At 39.4% G+C, this 21,681-nt stretch overlaps 3 protein-coding genes across 13 annotated transcripts in view; 2 read left to right on the forward strand and 1 right to left on the reverse strand.

Annotated features, from left to right (window-relative positions):
• The first annotated feature begins 357 nt into the window (after nt 1–357).
• LOC123979255 (non-compact myelin associated protein) lies at nt 358–14,271 on the forward strand. Of its 6 annotated transcripts, none has more exons than XM_046063098.1 (6): nt 358–464; nt 1,162–1,366; nt 1,508–1,674; nt 11,669–11,775; nt 12,213–12,297; nt 13,200–14,271. In XM_046063098.1, exons 4-6 carry the CDS (start codon nt 11,682–11,684, stop codon nt 13,462–13,464), a joined length of 444 nt encoding a protein of 147 aa, XP_045919054.1. In that variant the 5' UTR covers nt 358–464; nt 1,162–1,366; nt 1,508–1,674; nt 11,669–11,681; the 3' UTR covers nt 13,465–14,271. The 6 variants fall into 6 exon arrangements, with proteins under 6 accessions (XP_045919054.1, XP_045919055.1, XP_045919056.1 ...); XM_046063099.1 differs by having other exon boundaries at nt 1,511–1,674; XM_046063100.1 differs by having other exon boundaries at nt 420–591.
• Nucleotides 14,272–14,620: 349 nt separating this feature from the next.
• tmem234 (transmembrane protein 234) lies at nt 14,621–19,275 on the forward strand. The gene is made up of 5 exons (XM_046062122.1): nt 14,621–14,843; nt 15,151–15,302; nt 15,410–15,476; nt 17,055–17,147; nt 17,940–19,275. The coding sequence occupies exons 1-5, from the start codon at nt 14,831–14,833 to the stop codon at nt 18,020–18,022; spliced, it is 408 nt and encodes a 135-aa protein (XP_045918078.1). The 5' UTR covers nt 14,621–14,830; the 3' UTR covers nt 18,023–19,275.
• Nucleotides 19,276–19,671: 396 nt separating this feature from the next.
• Nucleotides 19,672–21,681, reverse strand: part of dcdc2b (doublecortin domain containing 2B) — a 14,424-nt gene continuing 12,414 nt past the window's right edge. For 3 of the 6 annotated variants that reach the window (XM_046062115.1, XM_046062113.1, XM_046062114.1), the window contains exons 13-15: nt 20,178–20,243; nt 19,971–20,033; nt 19,672–19,838 (exon numbers count right to left, since the gene is read on the reverse strand). In XM_046062115.1, coding sequence (XP_045918071.1) covers nt 19,776–19,838; nt 19,971–20,033; nt 20,178–20,243 — 192 coding nt within the window. In that variant the 3' untranslated portion in view covers nt 19,672–19,775. Of the gene's footprint in view, nt 19,842–19,960; nt 20,034–20,177; nt 20,244–21,681 lie in introns of all 6 variants that reach the window. The other 3 variants (XM_046062116.1, XM_046062117.1, XM_046062118.1) reach the window with 3 other exon arrangements.

Raw genomic sequence — 21,681 nt, forward strand, 5'->3', positions numbered from 1 at the left:
CCAAACTGGAACCTGGTTCCACAGGAGAGGAGCTTGATAGCTGAACGCTCTGGCTCCTAGTCTACTTTTGGAGACTCTAGGAACCACAAGTAACCCTGCATTCTGGGAGCGCAGTGCTCTGGTGGGGTAGTAAGGTACTATGAGCTCTTTAAGATAAGATGGTGCCTGACCATTAAGAGCTTTGTAGGTAAGAAGAATGATTTTAAATTCTATTCTGGATTTTACTGGAAGCCAATGCAGAGAAGCTAAGACAGGAGAAATGTGATCTCTTTTCCTGGTTCCTGTCAGAACACGTGCTGCAGCATTCTGGATCAGCTGAAGAGTCGAAGATGTATTATTCTTTATGTTACATGCTGTCGTGCTTCCAGACTTGACTATGCAATGGTCTTCCTCCACAGCAGAATAGGGACATGGGGACACCAGCACTGTGCACGTATGCAGGGCACTGGGTGATGCAGAACAATGTGAGTCTGCCCAAAAGACATTTAGTTACACTTTCTCACAAAGGCACAACACTGAATTGCTTTATAGTCGTGAGCAACACCTATCCCCTGGAGGTAACATGAGGCGACATCCTGGTGACTTTCTGGGGTAAGACTACCGTGACAAGTGTGTTTACAGGAGCATGTGTGAACAAGGCAGATAGTAGGACAGTGGGGAAGATTATTGCCACTAAAAAACTTTTTTCTTGTTCAGTGGACAACTTTCATACAAATTTTCCAAAGTGTTTGAATGGAGCTGAGTGTCCTAAAAGGAAAAGAAAAGTAAAAGAAATGAAAAGAAATGAAAAAATAAAAGACTACAAAAAAAAAATAGAATACAAAAGACTGTTGCATATTGTAACTTTTCTACAAACACACCCAGCACCCTGTGGACAAGTATTGTAATTCACATAGTTAATTTTCAACTACATAAAACATGTGCGTGCAAAGATGAATGGATTTGTGATAAGTTCTGAAACCACATCCTTCATATGCTCACACAAAACATGCACACACAGGCAGTCTTATTATCATCCATAAATAATGATTAGATTCTTTTGTTGTTTTGATGAAAAGACAAAAAAGGCACACATGTACTCAGTACATGCAAAGATAAGATATATCCCGAATTTCAATATATGAAATGTTGTATTTGAGTTTTTTTCATCTTCTCTTACAGAACGCACTGAGCCCCTCCCTCTGCAGCAGGTCTGATTTTGAGAGGCAGCGCTCATGGCGAGGGCCAAGTGGAGCAGACAAACTCTGGAGAGGAGCCGAGCTTTTTGATCAGCGACCACGGCACGCCTAAGGGCCGGGTGGAATGACCTGAAAAACCAGCTGCCTGAGATTATTACTACCTGCGAGGAGCAGCTCAGGAGCAACAAGTGAGCAAGCATGGAGCCACCTCCCCCCCCACTCGCCTCCTCCTCTTCACATTAACACTGAAACCACACACACACAAACACACAGAGGCATCTCTGCTTTTTAAACTCTTTGAGACTCTTTCTGTGTGTCTGTCATTTTAGCAGCACCTGGGACTTACTTTCCTCTCTTGGATTAGTTCACACACACTACTCTTCTCCCTCGTGTCAGTGGACTATGCCCCCCTCAGTCAGCTGAGGGAGGGGGCTCTGTGTTGCTCAGGCTCCCATCTGGAGAAGGCTTGGGCTGACATCAAATAGGAGACGGTTAGGTAAGTCACAAGATGGATCATTGCTTTTTGAGTCCTTCTTCTTGGCAGATTTTGTGTTCATATAAACTTGGTCTCTTGCAGTTGCGAGTGATTTTTTAGTGAGCTGGTTACGTGTGTGTGTGTCTGTGCCAGGTGTGTGTGTGAGAACAGGGTTCTCCCCACACAACGTGGTGGGACGGCAGGTGAGTCTCAGTTGAAAGGGAATAGCTTGCATTCCAAATCGCCCTCAAATTTCTAAATCTACTGTCGCTATTGAACCAGTGGAACAACACAGATTTACATCTGAGGTAGATGAAGTTTCTGCCTCCCGGTACTATCTACCCGTGTATCTCTCACAGAGAAGTGAGTGTTTGATGAAACATCTCTACTTACATCTTATCAGTTGCAGCTACCTTGTAGGAAAATATGCCTGCTGTTAGAACAGGACTGCTGCACTAATTCAGAGATCACCAGTGTTAGTTTTCATATGATGTAAGAGGCATGGTGATGATATTAAATTTATTTCCTTTAGCTGACGCTTTTATCCAAAGCAAACGACAATTGCTATACATGTCAGAGGTTGCACACCTCTGGAGCAACTAGGGGTTAATGCGTCTTGCTCAGGCACACATTGGTGGATGTCACTGTGAGGAATCGAACCCAGGTCTACCACACCAAAGGCATGTGTCTTATCCACTGCTCCATCACCACAACATATATTAAGCCTTTTGGACTTTGTACAAGTATTTGTTTTTATAAACAATTATTTGTAGTTGTTGGGGGGTGCTGTCTGTGTAGTTCTTAGAATTGAAAGGTTACCAGTTCTTTAAAATTGAAATTAGGCTAAAATTAGACCTGGATTAGACCACTTTGAAGTCACTGGAATTTGAACCCAGAAGAGCATAAAAAGTCTGAATAACATAAAAGCATATCAGGGCGCAAAATAAAATCAAGAGGCTTTTCTCTCCATCCATGTTTCACAATATAATATCCACTCGTTGTAATTAAGGAAACATAATTATATGAATGCACTTATAATGAGGCTGTAACTAGATCACACCCTACCAAATCTAAGAAGCTGAAATGAACTCATTTACACATAAAAAAGAAAATTATCTTCTGGCTGGTTCTGTGGATGATGAAGCACGGTTATGTACATTCTTTTATTATCATTATCAACTCAGATAAGCATTATTTGCAAATATGCTTTATTATCCAGCCTTATAAAGCACAATGTACATACCAGCAATCAAAGCTTCATATAAAAAAATGCAATGCAAAAATTCCTAATCTACACCGATGAAAAGTAGACGTCTTTATTATCAGATACTTATACAATGAGAAGGACAGCTCAAAAGGAAAGCCAGCTCTACTACATATCTTGGATTGGATTATAATACTCATGGGAAATCAGAGCATCCTGACTGGAAAATTAAAAGCCAGTAAACTTGAGCAAGTAATATCTATATTAAAGGAGATTAATCTGACAAATCAGGCACAAAAAACCCAAACAAATGCTTAAGTCCAGTCTTGTGTACTCATGCCACAGTGGTAAGAATAGTTGTCAGTGGCTGACTCACGTAGATGACCTTTACCAACTGATTGATCTTTAAGTAGCCTAATAACTAATCATAATTTGTAGATTATTCAAGCAACAATGCAGCCTAACCCTAACCCTTTCCATCCATCCATCCATTGTCAACCGCTTATCCTGCGTACAGGGTCGCGGGGGAGCTGGAGCCAATCCCAGCTGACATCGGGCGCAAGGCGACCCTAACCCTTTCACCACTATTAATTATGATTTAAGTATACACCTTAAGCTGAAGCCCAATTATGATATATTACCTCTTTACTACGTGCATCTTTTTTTTATCAAGTTAGCTAGTTTTCTAATCTCACTTATCTCACTCCATCATTTACATCAATAACAGGCACTGTACACTGTCAGTGCTGTTTCAAGTCTTTTGGCCACTGATGGAGGTTAATAAAAGTCTTAGTTAAATCCCTCTTTAGTGTGACGTCTGGAAAACAAATAGTATGGGAAATGCACATCTGACGTGATCCAGAGGACCTCATTGCTATGACTATATGCCTGCTCTTCCAGGGAACCTGTGTGTCTTATTATCCTGCTTCACATTGCTCAATTACTGACTCACACCGTCATTTGATGAAGGTCATACTTTGAATGTGTTTATGAATGTGTGCGCAGGAGCCTGTGTTATACGCGATATGTGGACAAACACATGTGGCGGTGGAGGGGGAAGTCTAACCACTCAACAGCTTTGTCTATTTTTTCCTCGTATGAAAAAGAGGAAACTCAATTGTTCCTGTTCTGTGTTGAGAGTCCACTCTCAGAACAGAGCAATAAATGATTTGTTTACTGAGGGTGGAAGAAAGGATATTAAATCTGCAGTGTGAGCGACTAGCTGCAATTTGTGGAGCAGTATTACAGCAAAAAGAAAACTGGCCTGGAAGTTGATACTAGACGTCAGAACAAAGGGATCTGATTAGTTGTAGTTAGAAATTCAAGCAAAGCCTATTGACGATATCTGACTGTAGTTAGCAGAAACAGGTTAGTGATCAGTACTGTTACATCACAGGAAGAATATCCTGGGTCCAAATTTGCATTTTTGTGTAGGGTTTCAAAGTTTCACTAGCCTTTACTGGCACTCACATTTAAAGGGTGAATGTGTTTTGCTCATTGCATTTCCAGTGGCTATCTAAGTTGATCAGTTGATACCATTTGATTTGTACTCTCCCTAACTATGTAGCAGCTGATGTGACTCTGTGCTGTGTTGGTTGAATAAATTTGGGAAACATGCGTAATTGCTTTCTGATGGAGAGATAGAAAATGAATGCTACTCTGTTAGCATAGCTTAGCTTAGCATAAAGACTGGCTAGCCTGGCTCGGTTCTACTGTGCTTTCAGACCAAAAGCGAAGCGAGCGTTCGGGTCGGTGAGTTTACATACAAAGTCAATGCAAAGACGCGTAGAGCCGCAATTTCCTGTTGGGCGGCACGAAGTGATGCGAAGGCAACGTGAAAGCCTTCGCGTGTTCAAAATTTTCATTTCGAGTGAAATTTCGCGGGTTCTAATCACCTTCTCGCGTTGTGTGTGAACACTTGCAGCAAATGTACTCATGCAAGGAAAGCGTCGTGAGGATTAAATTTGCGTTTGGTCTGAAAGCACAACTAGGGTGACCAGATGAGAATAGGGGAAATTCAGGAGTGGGGAGTTGGAGGTAGGTGTGGGCTCCTATACACTTAGTGTCAATGAACTTTAAAACGTGAAATTGTGTGAAACAATGTAAAATTTATTATTTTTTATATGTCAAGAACTGTATGGCATTAGGGATTTAACACAATCACTGTGTGTAAATCATGATCCGATATATAAAATGTAGGGCTGTCCCCGACTAAGGATTTACATAGTCGAATCAGAATCATCAAGTCCAGCCTATAGTTGACTATCAGTCCAATGATAGTTGAATCATGTGTGTTTTTGTGCGTAGCCATTGCGAGCTGGGGGGGTGGTAGCTTCGCTTTAATCTTAAGAAGCTGCAGAGCTGCAGTCTCTATTCATTCAACTTACACTGTAAATTTCCAGCTAAACTGTCTGTCTCTCTCTGTCTCTCTCTCGCCTGCCATTCACCGGCCATGTACAGAGTTCTGCGCGCATTCCGTGCTGCCGACAACTGCATGCACGTCGCGGTACCTCGCGGTTCTATTTCGGTACGTACAACGCGGCACAACACCAGTGAAGCTGGGGCTCCATCTCTTCTGCCACTACACACAAACATGCTACGCCTTCACATGCACACTGATGACGTAATGTTAGGGTTACAATTTTGGATTTATTTACGCACTTTAAAAACATTTATTGAAAGTTTTATCCTTTTTACATGTTTATTTACAGCATTAAACGTTGAAATGTATATTGTAATAGGCTGTATATTAACATATTGGGAGAAAACTGGTAGTTCTATGTAAAATCAGATGTTGAGCACCCCCATATCGCCAAAATGGCATGATCCTTGTTTCGCTGCGAAGCTTCGACTGTAAGATTGACAGTCGAATCAGGCTCCGCCCATCGAAGCATCAAATGGACTATTCGGGGTCAGCCCTAATGAAATGTATATAATTTGATTAATTTCTTCAAATCTGTCTGCCCAACGTGCGTGTCAGATCTTTCCTTCTCTGTTGCTGACTGCAGCTACACTACCTCTGTCCTTGTGACTGCAACTTCAGCTATCTTTATCTACACTAGAAAACTAAAAGGGCTCGCATGCGTGTCACTTTTTGGCTATAACAACTCTGCTGACACAATGTCGACGATACCATGCAGTCCCTACCGTAGTCAGTGGAGAGCCAGAACAGTGCCCATCTGTGGGCAACACCAAAGAATATTTTACAACGATCACTGACATTTAAGTATTCCATTTAAGGAATCACAAAAACGTCTATTCCTGTCCTATAGGTAAGTGTAAACCACACAGCCAGCCTTTTAAAAAGAATGTGTGCCTGGTAAATGTTATTATACATGTGAGATTTTCTCAGAGGTCAGCGCATCCAAAGTGTTTTCTTTTGGCTAGTTGTGCAGGTCAGACTTACTTACTGAATTTGAAATCTAAATGAATTTGAAGAGCAAAATCAATTGGGAACCTGCAGCAGTTCTTTCTAGTCATCTTTCACATAGTTTTCAACTAAGTATTAATAAAAATAATTATTTGTACCTTATGTAGAGAGAGTAGATAGATGCCAACCTCTCCTCACCTAAAATCTAGGAGGTGGTTGAATGTGTGGAAACACATTGTGTTAAAATTAAGTGAGCCAATCAGGTGAGGTGATTCTCTTTTTACTACATACTTAAAATGAATGTCTTTCAATCATATATGAATTATCTTGTGTTCATAGATAACACTTTTGGCAGAGTGTGCTGCTTGAAGTCGGGTAGGATGTAGGGTGGTGAGCAGTACAAGGGTTAGTTGTATTGGAGGTTTTTCATATGAAGGTGTTTCCCCAAATCTCTACCATGCCAAACCTACACCCAAACCTAACCTGCAATCAGTTTGGTGCATTACCCTGCTCCCACAACACACTTCATTCTGTGAGAGTTGACACATCCACCAAGAGATGAAACAGCATGTTTCCATCTCTTCACACCATGAATAGGCAGGTGATTTTCAAACCAGAGTGCTTTCGTCAGCGAATTAATCAAATATTTAGTTCAACATTGTGTCTCAGTTATAATAACTGTGTGCCACTGCAGCAATTTCATGTTGACAGATAATTAAGTTTTTAATAACCGAGTTTTGCTAGAACACATTCAGGCTGTGAAAACAAATTTCCCTCCTGGGACAATAAAGACTATCTCTCTCTCTATCTTTTGCTTACTCCAATCATGCCCTCACCTCTTCTTGATAAAAACTGGTACACATAATCCCTAGGCAGAATCGTGTTGCGCTGACCAAGACAGTTCTTGTTTGGAGATAGCAGTGATGGCTTCTGCAGAGGCAGCGCTCCTGCTATGGCTACAGCTACAAGCACACAAAACATGAGATGCGCAGCTCAAAGTCATGATCAAATTAGCTTGATTGATCCAATCAAAACTGTCCTTAAAAGGCTAGTTTCCAGCTGGCTTTGGGTGTTTTATACTTGTGGAGAGCTTGTTCTGTCATCCTTTTATACATGACCAAAGGTTTGGCTGAAGTAATAATAAAAATGTTCATGTCGTAAAAAAAGGACCGTTTCTAATATGATAACATACACCATTTTCTTATAAGAAGAAAACGGTTTATTAATCAGCAAATTAACCGCACCTCTCTTTATAAGACATGATTCTGACTGTGTGACAAGATGATCAAGTATTGCTCCAGCTGTACTACTTGCTGCCAAAAAAAACTAGTTTGGTACCTAAAGTAAAACTAAAGTAATGGACTTTTTCTTTATTAAAAAGCGAGCTAAATATATCTCTGTCCTGTACTATGGGAAGTGCCTCATGGAAATTTGATAAATACAAGTACAATATTGTCCACTCAAATTATAACGTTGTGAACAACATGTATCTTGTGCATGTCCATTTATCAGCACAGTCCTTTTCTGTACAAAAGTGAATCACAAGCCCATTATGTAGTAATTGATGTCTTGTTAGTGTGTTTACATCCATCTCTGTGTTTGTTTGGATTTATTGTTTAAATGCTAGATTTAGCTTCAGTCTTCATACTGAATATTCATATTCACTGTACATTTACTGAGAACAATGGACTGACTGACAAATTCAGGTAAAAGGCTGATAACTGTAAAATAAGTTGACACACATACATATACAGCACTTAATGCCAAACTGTGCAAAAGCCCATCAAGGAAAATTTGTGATTCTAGATTTTGGGCTATTTAAATAATATTTACTTTACTGGTAGTTCCATTACCATGCCAACATCAGCTGCATGCCGTATCCTCCACCATGTTACCAAAGCAATGGTGTTATCAACCTTAAACAGCATGTGTTAGACACTTATCAGAAGCTGTCACCACAGCAAACAGCACTATGATATATGTCATGACTAATCTCAATGCTTAATAGTATGTCAACACTGGGAGAGTTGGTTGTGCAATGTTTGCTGTCGAGCAAAGCTAAAAAAAACATTCAGTACACAAAAGTAATCAAGTACTACCTCCAAGTCGCTCTACATTTTCAGCTTTTATTAAGATTCTGTTTTGGTTTTTCCTCCCATCTCAATCTGAAAGAGTCGATGTCCTAGTTTGTGGAATAGTTTCTACAATTATTGACCCTATTACAGGAAAGTGTTGCGCAGTTTGCCTGTGTACACTGCATAGGTTTGTAAATGTTCCTTTCACAATGTCTCCTTGGTAAGCACATTTCAGAGGCATTAATGGTTAAGGCTATGTACACAAGTCACTATTTACATGCTGAAACACAGTATCCAGATACCATTCAATAAGGAGCCAATAATCTAATCTCATAACCTCTGTAAACTGAAGTTGTTAAAGTACATCTTGAGTTGAAAATAAAAATGTACTAGTTAAAATAAAACCTTAATTAAAAACATACATGGAGTGAAGGAAAGCATGTTTTAGAAGAATTGTTTGACATTTTGGGAAAACGTGCTTATTTGCTCTTTTGCTGAGAGTTAGATGAGAAAATTGATGCCACTCTTACAGCTAACCTGGCTCTGTTCGAAGGTAACAAAATCTGCCTACCAGCAGTTGAAGTTCATGAGATTTAGAGGTGCAGGTAAATTTAGTTTCCTTTGTGCTAAGCTAAGCTAAGCTAAGCTAACTGGCTGCTAGATGTAGCTTCATATCGTACTGACATGAGAGTGGTATCAGTCTTCCTATAAATGTATTTTCCAAACTGTAGAAGTATTCATTGAACAGTGGTAATATCTGTGGCAGAAACTAATTAGGCTACTGTAAGTGTGTGTGAAAGAGAGATGGAGGAAGTATGTCAGCGTTTCTTTCAGCAGCCAGGCGTTCCCACTGAACTCCCACCTTTTCATTTATAATAACAGGTTCTTTGTGACAGCAGGCTACATATCAGAACTGTAACAGTGAAGTTCCTAATCTTTTTTCGGCCTTGGTTATGAACTTAATCAGTCTTCACAGACAGTGATGCTATAGATGTAAAGGTTTTGCATACTTTCTTGTGAATTTGAATGTAATCAATAGAGCAGTCAATCAAACTTAGAGATGGAAGATTGCAAGGGATGGGAGTAAGGGCAGCTCTTCCTTGTGCCAGGGTTTCCAGCTTTTTATAGCTGATGCAAATTTTGTCCGCTTGAAGTACCTGATGGTGCTGCTGTGCTTCACTCCCAGACGCTGTGCAATGTTGCTCTAACTCATGTCTTAATTGTAACTAGGGGCAGGTGATCTGGCCCAAAAAATAATATCACAATTGATTTAATCACAATCACAATCTAAATTGTTATCTTTTTTCTCAATTTTAAAATGCCCTGTAGAGTAGATCCAGTCTATGACTTTCTCCATTTGCACCAGTAAAACACAACATTGCATTAAAGATATAAAAACTTAATTTGAAGTTTTAAATTCCGCCAAAAGATAACATAATCATAGAATAACACTTTTCAAGTACTCTTGGCTAGCCAAAGAGTGATTCCTTTGGTTTGTTCATGTAACATGCATCTGCTAGTCAGTGAGGTTATATGAAGTTTGGAGGACATTAAATACTGTGATCTCTACGATTTGCCTGAAAAGTAGATTGTGGATCCATTCTCAATCTAAAATCGCCAGATTGCCAAGCCCTAATTATAACAATGTTTTAATGCAATGGCTCTCTCTCCGTCCGTCTCCTATAATTAAGAGAAGTTAATTAAAAGTTGTCTTCCAAAATAAGAGTTTCAACACAGTTGCAAAGCCTGTCATTTCTCTGGTGGTTTAACAAAATAATGTTGTTAACACACTGGATGATTTTAGGATTAGTCATTGAAACATAAAGAAAGACACTTTTGCAAAGAATCCACTGCGCTTAGTGGTGATATAATTAAAGATGAACATGATGAAGATGGCAGCTTTTATAATTAATGATCACACCTCTGAGTCACGTTTGAATGACTCATTATCAACTCTTTGTTTTACGTCACACTATGTGAAAAGGAGGATGAGGAACTCCCATAATGAGGCTCCATTGTGTAAAGGAGGACATTTCTAAAACAAAGGCTCAGATGAAAAATCTGCAAAAAATCTACATGTAATCATCATTTAACTTTTTTATGGAACTTATAAACAAAGCACTGCGATGGACTGGCGACCTGTCCAGGGTGTACCCCGCCTTGCGATGGATGGATGGATGGATGGGCTGGTCTTATTTTATATTTTAATTTTTGTCAACAAATCCCATGAAAAGACCAACAACACGTTAGTCTGCCTTCCAATAGTTTCCAACATCACCACACAGCATGCAGCATCCAGCACCAAGTCCATCTTTTCATGCTAAGGATGTAAATCTTAAAACAAAAAACACAAATTTATTGTTTCATTTAAAAAAATAGAAAAGGAGCAGTCATTTCCTAAAACAGCCAAGCACTGTACTTTTTACTAAACATTACTCAAACTGGGGTAAATAGTGCATTTGTTGGGAACTATATTCAGAGGTAGATAAATACACATTTGATACTGTAGGGAATATTTCCAGCAGCAGATTGGTTTGGGAATGGCTTAAAATAAACCACCATCAGCTGTGATCATTGCAATGAAGGACTGTGTCACCCAGTGCAACAGTGTGGCTCAGTGGTGTTTGTAATATTTTGTGGACAACAATGGAGGTATCGGTCACAGAGGAATAAATTCTGTTAGGCTTCAGCTACACAAACAACATGTTCGTATGATCATTTCATTGTTGGTTTTGGTCTTTTCATGGGACTAGTTGACATTGAGAAAAAAAGTGTCAAAATTGGCAAGAAGGAAGTACTTGTCTGACATGTTTGGACATTGTTTCCAGGTCTGTCCTGGCTTACATCAGTCTGTCTGATAAATGTCTAAAACCACAGATGTTTTTGTAACGCTTTAGCAGACATGACAATAGAGCGTGAACCTGCTGCGTGATCTGATAAAGAGCAAACACAAAGTTGTTCAATCATGTCTTTCCATTCAGTTTTAGGTCAGTTCACTGCACGCACAATGAGTGATGTAACCATTAGAAAACGTACAGGGTTTTTTTTGTTTTGAACTGTACAGTATAAGGCTGTACATAAAAATGTCTTAATGACAAGCATTATCTGGCCAGCACGTCAATCCTGTAGTAGGAAAGTCGACACTGATTAGTACTTCATATACGATGTTCTGATGAGTGGTGCTCCCACTCCCTCTGCAATGCCACCTACCTACTGTTTGTATACTGTATGATATTCTAAACTTCAAATCCCATACTTTTGTCATTCTATTCTTTTTTCCTTGTTTAATCTGTAGTATGAGTGTAGTATTTTATTCTGGAAAAGTATTTCCCTCATGTTCTTTTTTGTGTTTGTTTGTCTGTGCAGGTAATTGCTGAAGATGCAAGCCTCAACTGGCTCACCTGTGACCAACACTACAGTTCCTTCAAACACAACCGCCACCACAAAGTCCAAAGAACAAGTACTCATCCAGAGTAAGGATATCTCAAGTGTTTGCGTATGTGTGGGCGCATGTCTGCAGTGTTCTGCCCTTTTCGATAAGACACACCCTTGGGAATGAGGTGTTTGTTGTGGACACCATCAGACTTTAGAGTGTCCCCTATGGCGGAGCTTAGAATCCAAACAAATATTCCCTGATGAGCCAAGCCTCATAAATAACAACCTATTGCGTCATGCAGCATAATCTAGATGGTTTGTACGGGAGTGGCACCTATGCATTTAACAGGAAATATTTGCCATGTTCTGTTTGCCTGTGAGTGATGGCGTTACTAAGCTACTACACACTACTTCTGGAGGATACATAAAATAAAGTTGCACCACATGAAGTAGAGGGAATGTGCAAAATGTGATGTGCAAATGTTAGAAGAGAAACAACTTTTCAACTCATTCCTCCTGTCTCTGTGTCTCTCAGGTTCTGGGGCAATGATCGCTGTCATTGTCATAGGTATCATAATCATTCTAACCATTGTCCTGATCATCCTGAAGACGTACAACAGGTAGGGCTGCAATGCTGTTTAACAGGAAAATTGCTGCATAGTCAATGTCACGAGCCGTCAAACAAATATATTGCTATTTTTATCCACTTCAAGAAGGACCAGACACCTGCGGCTGCTTTTAACCTTTTTATGAGGCTCTGTCTCTGACATTAGGTAGACTAATAAATCATTTCAACATATCCACTCATATCAGCATATTCTTACAGCAATGCTTACTCATAGACCACACATGTCCACGAGTTGGACACATGTGACCTGTGATGTTTCCTTCTTAGATTGTATTTGAATCATTTTAGAGGCCTGTGGGGGTAAAACTATCCAGTATTATACAAAGCTTTTCAGTATTTCTTTTTGAAGTAGATGTACAAAGTAGTATAGAGTGGAAATACTAATTACTACAGTATTTAAAGCAAACGTACTTTGTAATGTTCTGCCACAGCCAACCTGAGGGTTTGGACCCTCGTACCATGAATCTGAGGGCTCCCAAGATAATGAACGAGACGCGGGAGAGAATTCCAAAATGTATGTTCATTCATTTAAAAAAAAAAAAAAGATATGGGACATGGAATGATGAAACGTCACATATAGGCATTGCTTCATTTTATGGGACATAAGCCAAAAAGGCTCGGACTTAATAGTAAAGCATGGGTTCTTCAATGAATCATTTTCTTTCTTATTTGTCTTCTTTGTGTCATTTTTGATGACTACTACTGTCCCAGGTATCTTTGGTGTTTGAAGTAATAGGCATACAAGAAAAATTAGGTTAGAAGGCTAGAGGGAATGTCTGCCATATGTCTATGTAACTGTTGAGTATATCTTATAGATAAAAGTCACATGATAATTTGCTATTAATGTGAGTGAAGTGAGTAATTTTACTAACATCACGGTATAATCGTCGCCAGGCGGACACATGTATCCAGAGTCCTGGGAGCCAGCGGTGGCTCCAAACCTCGTGCGAAGACGTCACAATCCACAACTCAGAGCAACATGCCGCTGAGCACCATGGGGGTCAGCTCTGTGTCAGGCAGCATCGCCAATTCAATCCCAGGCTCAGACAACAGCTTCCGGCTGCCCAGAGTGGAGGAAAACCACATAGAGCAATTCAACACCACAAGTGGATCCACTGTGGTCACCATAAATGACCCTCCATCATTAGGAAACACATAGCAGGTGGACAAGTCTCACAACAGGCACTGACTGATGTGCTACCTTCATCCCTGACTGCATACTGTGTGTTGACTGAATCCTGTGGAAACACAATCCATGACGATAGTGTTGTCACTGCCATTCTCCACCAACTGAGCCACCGCTAGTCACTACATGGATAACAAGATGTCCTCCTGGTGTACAAAATGCACAAAATGAACAAAATTGTACTGATAACAGACACGCTGGATTTCATAAGGGATGTTGTATGACATATTGATATGAAGAATTGCTTTTTGGCTACAGTCAGTGTTCAGAGTATGGAGGCCATAGGTTTCTTACTGTTTGAATTTTTAGCAGATGTCCCATCACAACTAATGCAATAAAGAAAATGTGTGGTAAAGACTGTAATGGCTTGAAAACATTGGTCTTAAGTGTGTACATTTCTATAATAAAGGAGGACCACATAGGTATGAGTAAATGTAGAATTAGTATCAACTTCATAGAAGACAAAGAGAAGCTATGAAGCTAACTCATTGTGTAATGGATACTAGTACGTTTGAGGAAAATATGTTGATATTGCAGATTTTTCAATATGTCAATATTTATGTCTTTGTCTTCTGATCAGATATTCGTTCAGATTATTTTTTGTCAAAAAATCTTTAAAATGTCATTGTATTTTTCCCCCTTGTATAACAAAAAAAAAGATAGAGAGAGATTTTGAGAGACATCTGGGTGTAAGCCTAACACACTGATGTAAATCCTTTTTAGTTTGACACCAAAGGATTTTGCACTTTATTTTCTTTGCTCCCTGTATTTGTATTTGTATGTTTGTGGTACTTTAAATTAAGTGAGATGAAAATAAAATGTAATATTTCTAATTGTGGCTGACCTGTCATTTGGACACTGGACAAGTTGAAAGAAAGCTTAACATCATATAACCTTATAGGCTTAAGCTGTGTCTCGATTCGGATACTTCTGTTAGTACACGTGTACACATGTAGTACACTGTGTACACTGAGCAATCAAACAAAGACTGAGGTGAGTGTTGCATAATCCTACTATGGTATTGTTTTTTGCGGTTAGAATAATTGTTGTTATGGTTTTGGTAAGTTATTGCGCCCTCAGCCGGTAACTTTTGGTACCATAATGTTAAAAAAACCCGAGGCTGCATTCAAGAACGAGGAAATATTGCAGTTTACAACTGAGACTGTCATCATAAAATCTATCGGTGCTTGGATTTCATTTTAATTCATTTTAAGTCCTGGTATTAAAATGTCTGAAGCCATTTATGAATCTGGCCATGTCAATAATGATCAATAACAACTGAGCTAAACAAACAGCCTTTTCCTGCGACTTTACAGGGACTGTTTAACGTTACATCAGGATGGTGACCGTAGGTAAGTGGCTAACAAGCTAACCTATCCTCTACCAAGATTTTAAAAACAGCTTTTGTATTTTGGAGGTTTAATATATATTCATAAACATGTTAGAGCTATTGGTAAGGATGTAAGCTAACTAGCTAAATAAGATGATAGTTACATTCATAGTATTTTTAAGTTAGATCAGGTCCTAACTGCATTATTCTGCTGCTTTGTTTTTATCGTGCCGTGACTCGGTTATTGTTGTAAAATGATTAGTTGTGTACCAATACTAGTAGTATATACGTAGAATATGAAGTTACAGGGTGGCTGTCCTGTGTTGCAGTGGAGCTGCTGAGTCTCCTGCTGGTGTCAGTGCTGTGGGGTTGCACTAACCCTTTCCTGAAGAGAGGCACAACGGGGATAGAAAATGTGACAAAGACCAACAGAGTCTCACAGCTACTGGCTGAGGTCAAGTTTCTTTTCCTAAACCTCAAGGTAAATCCTTATTTCCCGTTCTTGTTTGCCAGCGTGCATATTTGAAATCACTACATTTCCTGACCATTGGTTTTAATTGCACCTTTTTTTCTTCTGTTGCTGCCCAGTACCTGGTGCCATTTCTCCTGAACCAGAGTGGCTCTTTGGTGTACTATTATACGCTTTCCACCACAGGTGAGAGACACACTTCCACAGGGGCATAATGGGTTCATTTGCAACGCAAGTCAATAGGCTTTTTAAACACAGCTAATGTTTTATCTCATCAATGCAGGGGAGCACAGGTGTGGCTAATAACATTAATGATAGCTCAGAAGTTCCATTAAGTGTGCCACTAAATTTAGTCTAATTGAGCTAGGGCTTACCTAAATGTAATGCAGCCATCATTAATGTTGTCATTACACCTGTGCTTTTCCTACTATGGAGAGCAAAAATGTCTGCTGTGACAAGCTCTTTCGCTCAGCCCATATGCTGAGGTGTATGCCCTGCATGCCCACTCAGAAATCACACACACTGTATTGATTTCTTTTTTTTAAACAACAAAGATGCATTTTTAAGAGTTTCTACTCTTTCTGGGATAAACTAAAAAACAATTTATGAACTAAACATTTTATTAACTAAACTTAAATCTTTCTAAAATATTCAAGGATTAATGATTAATATGTCATTAATAATCAGTGTGGGAGAAAGCCAGAGAGAACCACCCTGCACCACACCTCAGGTATGCAGTGTGCAGTAGGCCACTTTCACAGCAGACATGATTTGTCATGGTAGAAATGCACAGGTGTTACTCATAACATTAACGATGGCTCTGCTGCATTCAAGTGTCTCAATAAGTCATGACAGTGAACCAGCATTCACAATACCAGGATCCTGAAACAGAAGCAGCTAAAATGGAATTGAGCCCTTATTCAATTTATTATTTACACCTGTGCTTTTCCACTGACCTGTCAAAATGTGAAAAGGGCCTATGGTGGAGGTGAAATTTTCAGGCTTAAATGGTTTGTTTTTACCACACAAGTAAGCATCATTTGACAACTAAATGTAATTAGTAAATCATTAGTAAGAAGATTAGTGTATGTACATGTCAAGAGAGGTCAAATATTCCACTGTAACTGGCTTAGTACTGCAACTAATGGTTATTTTATTACATCACAATTCCCTGGAGCCCAAGTTGACATTATAAAATTGCTTTTGTAGCCTGACCAACAGTATAAAATGCAAAGGTCAGTCATGAAAAACTCTCGTCATAGATTTAACCATTTATAGCAACAAATCAGTGGGATCAATGAGGAGGGAGATGTATTTAAATGGACCACCGCTGGGGCGTATGATTAACTAAGGCCATGCTCTATATATTCAATTTACTGTAAGTTAAGACAAGGAAAAGCAGCAAATCCTCACATTTAAACCTGCAAATATTTCATTGTTTCAGCTCTAAACTGACCCCACACCACACTGTAAGAAATGGCCCTGATTGTGGCATTTCTACTGGTTTTTGTTTTGTTGAAATTTGTAAATGACTGTGCCAACAATTTTCTTGGATAACATTAGACAAAGAATACGTACATCGATTTACACACATGGGTCTTGCTGGAACTGGCTTTTTAAAAAAACAAATCATTAGTCCCCATCAAGAGCACAGCGTACTTCTGGTCATTTTCCATTTATTCCATGTATAGCAGGACATATGGATTTGCATGTGAATGTTTTAGCAGAATACTATATCCAATTGTTTCCTCTTCGCTTATCCAGAGTTATCGCTTGCTGTTCCTGTGGCCAACTCTCTCACCTTCCTTTGCACCCTTCTCACTGGCAAGTTACTAGGTGAAGAGTTTGGAGGCAAACGTAAGTGACTCATTTTGGTGATGCTCAAACTAGTGGTCAACTGATAGGGGTTTTTCAATGGCCGATATATTATACTGATTTCAAAAGCCAATAACATGTTGTTTTTGGATGGAATTGTTATTAATTTAATGAAATAGCAAAATACAGTGGGTTATGCTGTAGATTTCAGAACGTGACTGGTGTTTAAGGGCAAGTGGGGGAACACTTTTTCATAAGTGCCATTGTTCAACTGCATCATTCAACATTAACCAGTAACTGTGTTAGATTAGATTAGCTGTCATTTAGGATGGTAGAAATGTTTAGAAAAGATGATGGTGACTGAAGAAAATTTAGTGCTTGAAAAAGTTTTGCACCACCTTTCCAAAACTCATTCCAGGCTGCCTGCAGATGTGTCCGCAGTCTCTTTTGTTTGTTTATCGCCCTCATGAGTGCAGGCATCAGCCAATGCCGAGGATGTCAAAATTACATATATCTAGATATTGACCGATTAATCGGCTGGTCTATCACAAACTAGCTTTTCAGTACTAGAGCAGCCGCGCAGGAAGTGACATTGATACCCATAAGGACAAATGGAGCATGCTAAGATGCTACAAGCTTTAGGATCAAACTGGAACACGTTCAGAGATTTCGGGCATCCATTCAGCAATGTTCATATGCAAGACTTTACTTTGCTAGCATGCCAAGGCATTATGGGGCCTTGGCATGTATTCTGTATTTTAAGAAGAGCCTTTATTTTTTATTTAACTTTCATTTTCTTTCACATTCTCCCCCCACACACCTCACTCTCTGCAGAAGCTGTCGCGGGAATGTTCCTTACCATGGCTGGCATCACTCTGTGTGTTATAAGCTCCATGGATGACAAAGACACTGTGTAATGAAGACCAGGGGTTTCTTTACTTTTAAAAGGTTCGTTGGGTATCTGTGTGGGGTTAATTGACACAAAACAGCTGGTCATACACACACTGTTTTTTATTATTATTACAACTGATTATGTTGTTGATTTATTGATGGGAATTTGTATTCTTTGTCTTCTATTTTTGTAAGGGGTTGGGTTTTATGTAAATATTTATTATTTTTTATATGGTTGTGGTGTATGTAAGGCAGCTAGTTTTCAGTGCTCACTGTCAAGTCGTTGTTGTTTGGTGTTGGTGTCTCATGGTGTCTGTCCAGTAAATGCCGCACTTGTGCTTTGCATTTTAACTCTGTTTCTCTGGGAAAACGTAATGCCACTGCCGGACTTTCGGGCACACTAATACGTTGAATATGACAGGCTGAACACTAATAGAGATCAGAATTAAAACTAACTCTCCTGTACCTGCCAAGTGACTCCTTAGCAGGGCAGGAAAGCAGGCCAAAGCAGAGATGGAACAGGACCAGAGGGGGCAATTTAGATTCAGACAGCGACTCCTTAGAGCAACAGTTCTGGTGCGAGAATAGTGCCTAAATGAAGTCGACGTGAGCTTCAAAAGACCTGTCCAGAAACTCTTAGACGATGTTGAAGGGGGAAGTGAGTTCATGCAGGGTTCACCTCAAGGCTAGACTAGATTTATGGTGCAGGCATAGAAGTTGGTGGTTGTTAACTTTTAAGCACTCTCCTGCCCAGCTATGTGACAGCATATGCATAAATGCTATAGAGACCACATACAAATAAGGCTGGGGTTTGAAATGGACCAATTAGATCCGACCTGATTTAACAGGGACATTTTACGGCAGCTGCCTTCTGTCTGTTGTGGTGTGTGTGTGTTTGGGGAAGCGCAGGATGCAGGAGGGGACAAATTGCTGTTTAGCTTCAGCATAAAGATGTTTTTCATTTACTTAGTTTCTTCTTCTTCTCCTGCTGCCTTGTTTACATGATGTATTACTAATGTAGATATACCACTGTTTTTTTCTGAAGTTCTTTGTGAAGGGAGAGTCACTAGGACTTTGTTGTTAACAGTGAGCGACCTTGTTGCATGCTCTGAAAACATGTCTGAATAAGTGAATAAGAACAGTAATGTACATAGTAATATATATGTTTATTGTCACAGTATATAATTGACACAAAACACTGTACGGATGACTCTGTTGTTGTTGCATCTATTCAGCTTGTGATGTGGCCAATATTTTATTAAATAAATTGTTAACACAACTCTTCGTGTTATGATCTCCATCACTGATTTCTGCGAATCTAAGTAAATCCCCAAACTATTGTTTCTTATGTACATATTGTTTATGGAATAAATTGCATCATTGAACATCTAGGCTACGCAATATCTGCATCAGAACTAACCTCCAAAAAACAGGTTAGACACAATATCATAAACAGCGTCAGAAATGCGTTGTTCTGTCTGTGTGATCATTTTTGAGTTCAGTTTATGGAGTTGTAGCTGGGGATCTTTATCTATTATGCTAGAGCTTATGATAGTGTGTCCATCTCCTGTAGTGCTTGTTCTGATTTTGTCTGTCTGTTCACATATTTGACTCTTAACAACATAAATTATTGTTGCTGTCAGTTGGCTCATTAACACAGTTAAAGTACCACCAATATAATCAAACATTTATTTAGCCAGATAGGTCATTGTAGAAGAAGTAGTTGCTTGGTTATCTGCTGTACCCGTGCGGCATCATGTGATGATGAATCTTCAGTGCTCACCAGTCCTCTTGATGATGGTTCTGTTCTACTGTAAGCGATGGGGCGTCATGTGGCCTCTCCTGCTGGAAGCAAATGATCAAAATGGTGTAAAAGAAGACGGAATCAAGCACAAATTTTCATTAGGCCTGGTTCTGGTGATGCCAATAAGAACTGGTTTAGAACATGAGGTGGGTAAATTTGCCTTTTCTTCCCTGTTCTTTGAGGGTGGATGACGAAGACCTTGACTTTGAAGACATCTGCTTCAGCTCAGGCTTCTTTTGAAATAAGAGACACATTGATTGCCGACTACATTTGTATGTCCATGACCGTATTACTAAATGTAAGCTGTTCCAAATTGTTCTAAGCAGTTAGTAGTGTGTGTGTGTGTGTGTGTGTGTGTGTGTGTGTGTGTACTGTACCAGTGTTTCTGCAGCAGACTCCTCAGTCAGAATTCCAGTCTGTTTTACACCATCTTGCTCAGATGCCTTTGACAAGACAAGAATATTACATTCTGATCCCATTGATACACAAAAAGAAAACTGAACCTTTTTATTAGCACACGTTTAGTGGGATTATGTAAATATAAAAAAAATAACACTTCCTATCTGTTTGAGACATACACGCATTATAACCAGTGGGAGATCACCCCCTCAGACATACTGTACTTGCTTTCCATTGTGTTTTTGTGGGTGCTCTCCCTCATTGTGTTGCTCACTGTTTATATTGTGTTTTATCTCTTCAGAAAAACAGATAAGACGTTTTATATTTTTTTTCAGCATCATATATGTTTGTGACAGTTAAATATTTACACTTCCTACACAAATGAGGAAAATACATTGTATGTTTGTGTGTGTGTATTAGACACAGGAATGTATGGAGTGCCTTTCTGGAATGGTTTGGGTGTGTTGTTGAGCTGGTTAACGTTTTTCCTTTTTATATTTTCAGATTAAAATATGTCACGTAATGTCACATAATCTTCACTCATATTTTAACTGTCTACTGCTTAGGCTATATTCTAGGAAAGGGCACCATAATGCATACAGGTGCTGGTCATATAATTAGAATATCATCAAAAAGTTGATTTATTTCAGTAATTCCATTCAAAAAGTGAAACTTGGATATTATATTCATTCATTACACAAACACAGATATATTTCAAATGTTTATTTCATTTAATTGTGATGATTAAAACTGACAACTAATGAAAATCCCAAATTCAGTATCTCCGAAAAATAGAATATTACTTAAGACCAATACAAAAAAAGGATTTTTAGAAATGTTGGCCAACTGAAAAGTATGAAGATGAAAAGTATGAGCATGTACAGCACTCAATACTTAAGTCGATCAGTTTGTGGCACTGCTCAGGTGTTATGAGAGCCCAGGTTGCTCTGATAGTGGCCTTCAGCTCTTCTGCATTGTTGGGTCTGGCGTATTGCATCTTCCTCTTCACAATACCCCATAGATTTTCTATAGGGTTAAGGTCAGGCGAGTTTGCTTGCCAATTAAGAACAAGGATACCATGGTCCTTAAACCAGGTACTGGTAGCTTTGGCACTGTGTGCAGGTGCCAAGTCCTGTAGGAAAATGAAATCTGCATCTCCATAAAGTTGGTCAGCAGCAGGAAGCATGAAGTGCTCTAAAACTTCCTGGTAGACAGCTGCGTTGACCTTGGACCTCAGAAAACACAGTGGACCAACACCAGCAGATGACATGGCTGAGTGATGGCCATCACTGACTGTGGAAAATTTACACTGGACTTCAAGCAACGTGGATTATGTGCCTCTCCTCTCTTCCTCCAGACTCTGGGACCTTGATTTCCAAAGGAAATGCAAAATTTACTTTCATTAGAGAACATAACTTTGGACCACTCAGAAGCAGTCCAGTCCTTTTTGTCTTTAGCCCAGGCGAGACACTTCTGACGCTG

The sequence above is a fragment of the Micropterus dolomieu genome, linkage group LG11 (assembly GCF_021292245.1).
Source record: "Micropterus dolomieu isolate WLL.071019.BEF.003 ecotype Adirondacks linkage group LG11, ASM2129224v1, whole genome shotgun sequence".
Taxonomy (NCBI): Eukaryota; Metazoa; Chordata; class Actinopteri; order Centrarchiformes; family Centrarchidae; genus Micropterus; species Micropterus dolomieu.

Bases quoted from the DNA above. Each gene is read 5' to 3' on its own strand.
- tmem234 (XM_046062122.1), top strand. The intron at 15,303-15,409 runs GTAAATCCTTAT...GTTGCTGCCCAG, and splicing joins TTCTTTTCCTAAACCTCAAG to TACCTGGTGCCATTTCTCCT. The intron at 17,148-17,939 runs GTAAGTGACTCA...CACTCTCTGCAG, and splicing joins TGAAGAGTTTGGAGGCAAAC to AAGCTGTCGCGGGAATGTTC.
- LOC123979255 (XM_046063098.1), top strand. From the start codon at position 11,682: ATGCAAGCCTCAACTGGCTCACCTGTGACCAACACTACAGTTCCTTCA. The intron at 11,776-12,212 runs GTAAGGATATCT...TGTGTCTCTCAG, and splicing joins AGAACAAGTACTCATCCAGA to GTTCTGGGGCAATGATCGCT. The intron at 12,298-13,199 runs GTAGGGCTGCAA...AATCGTCGCCAG, and splicing joins ATCCTGAAGACGTACAACAG to GCGGACACATGTATCCAGAG.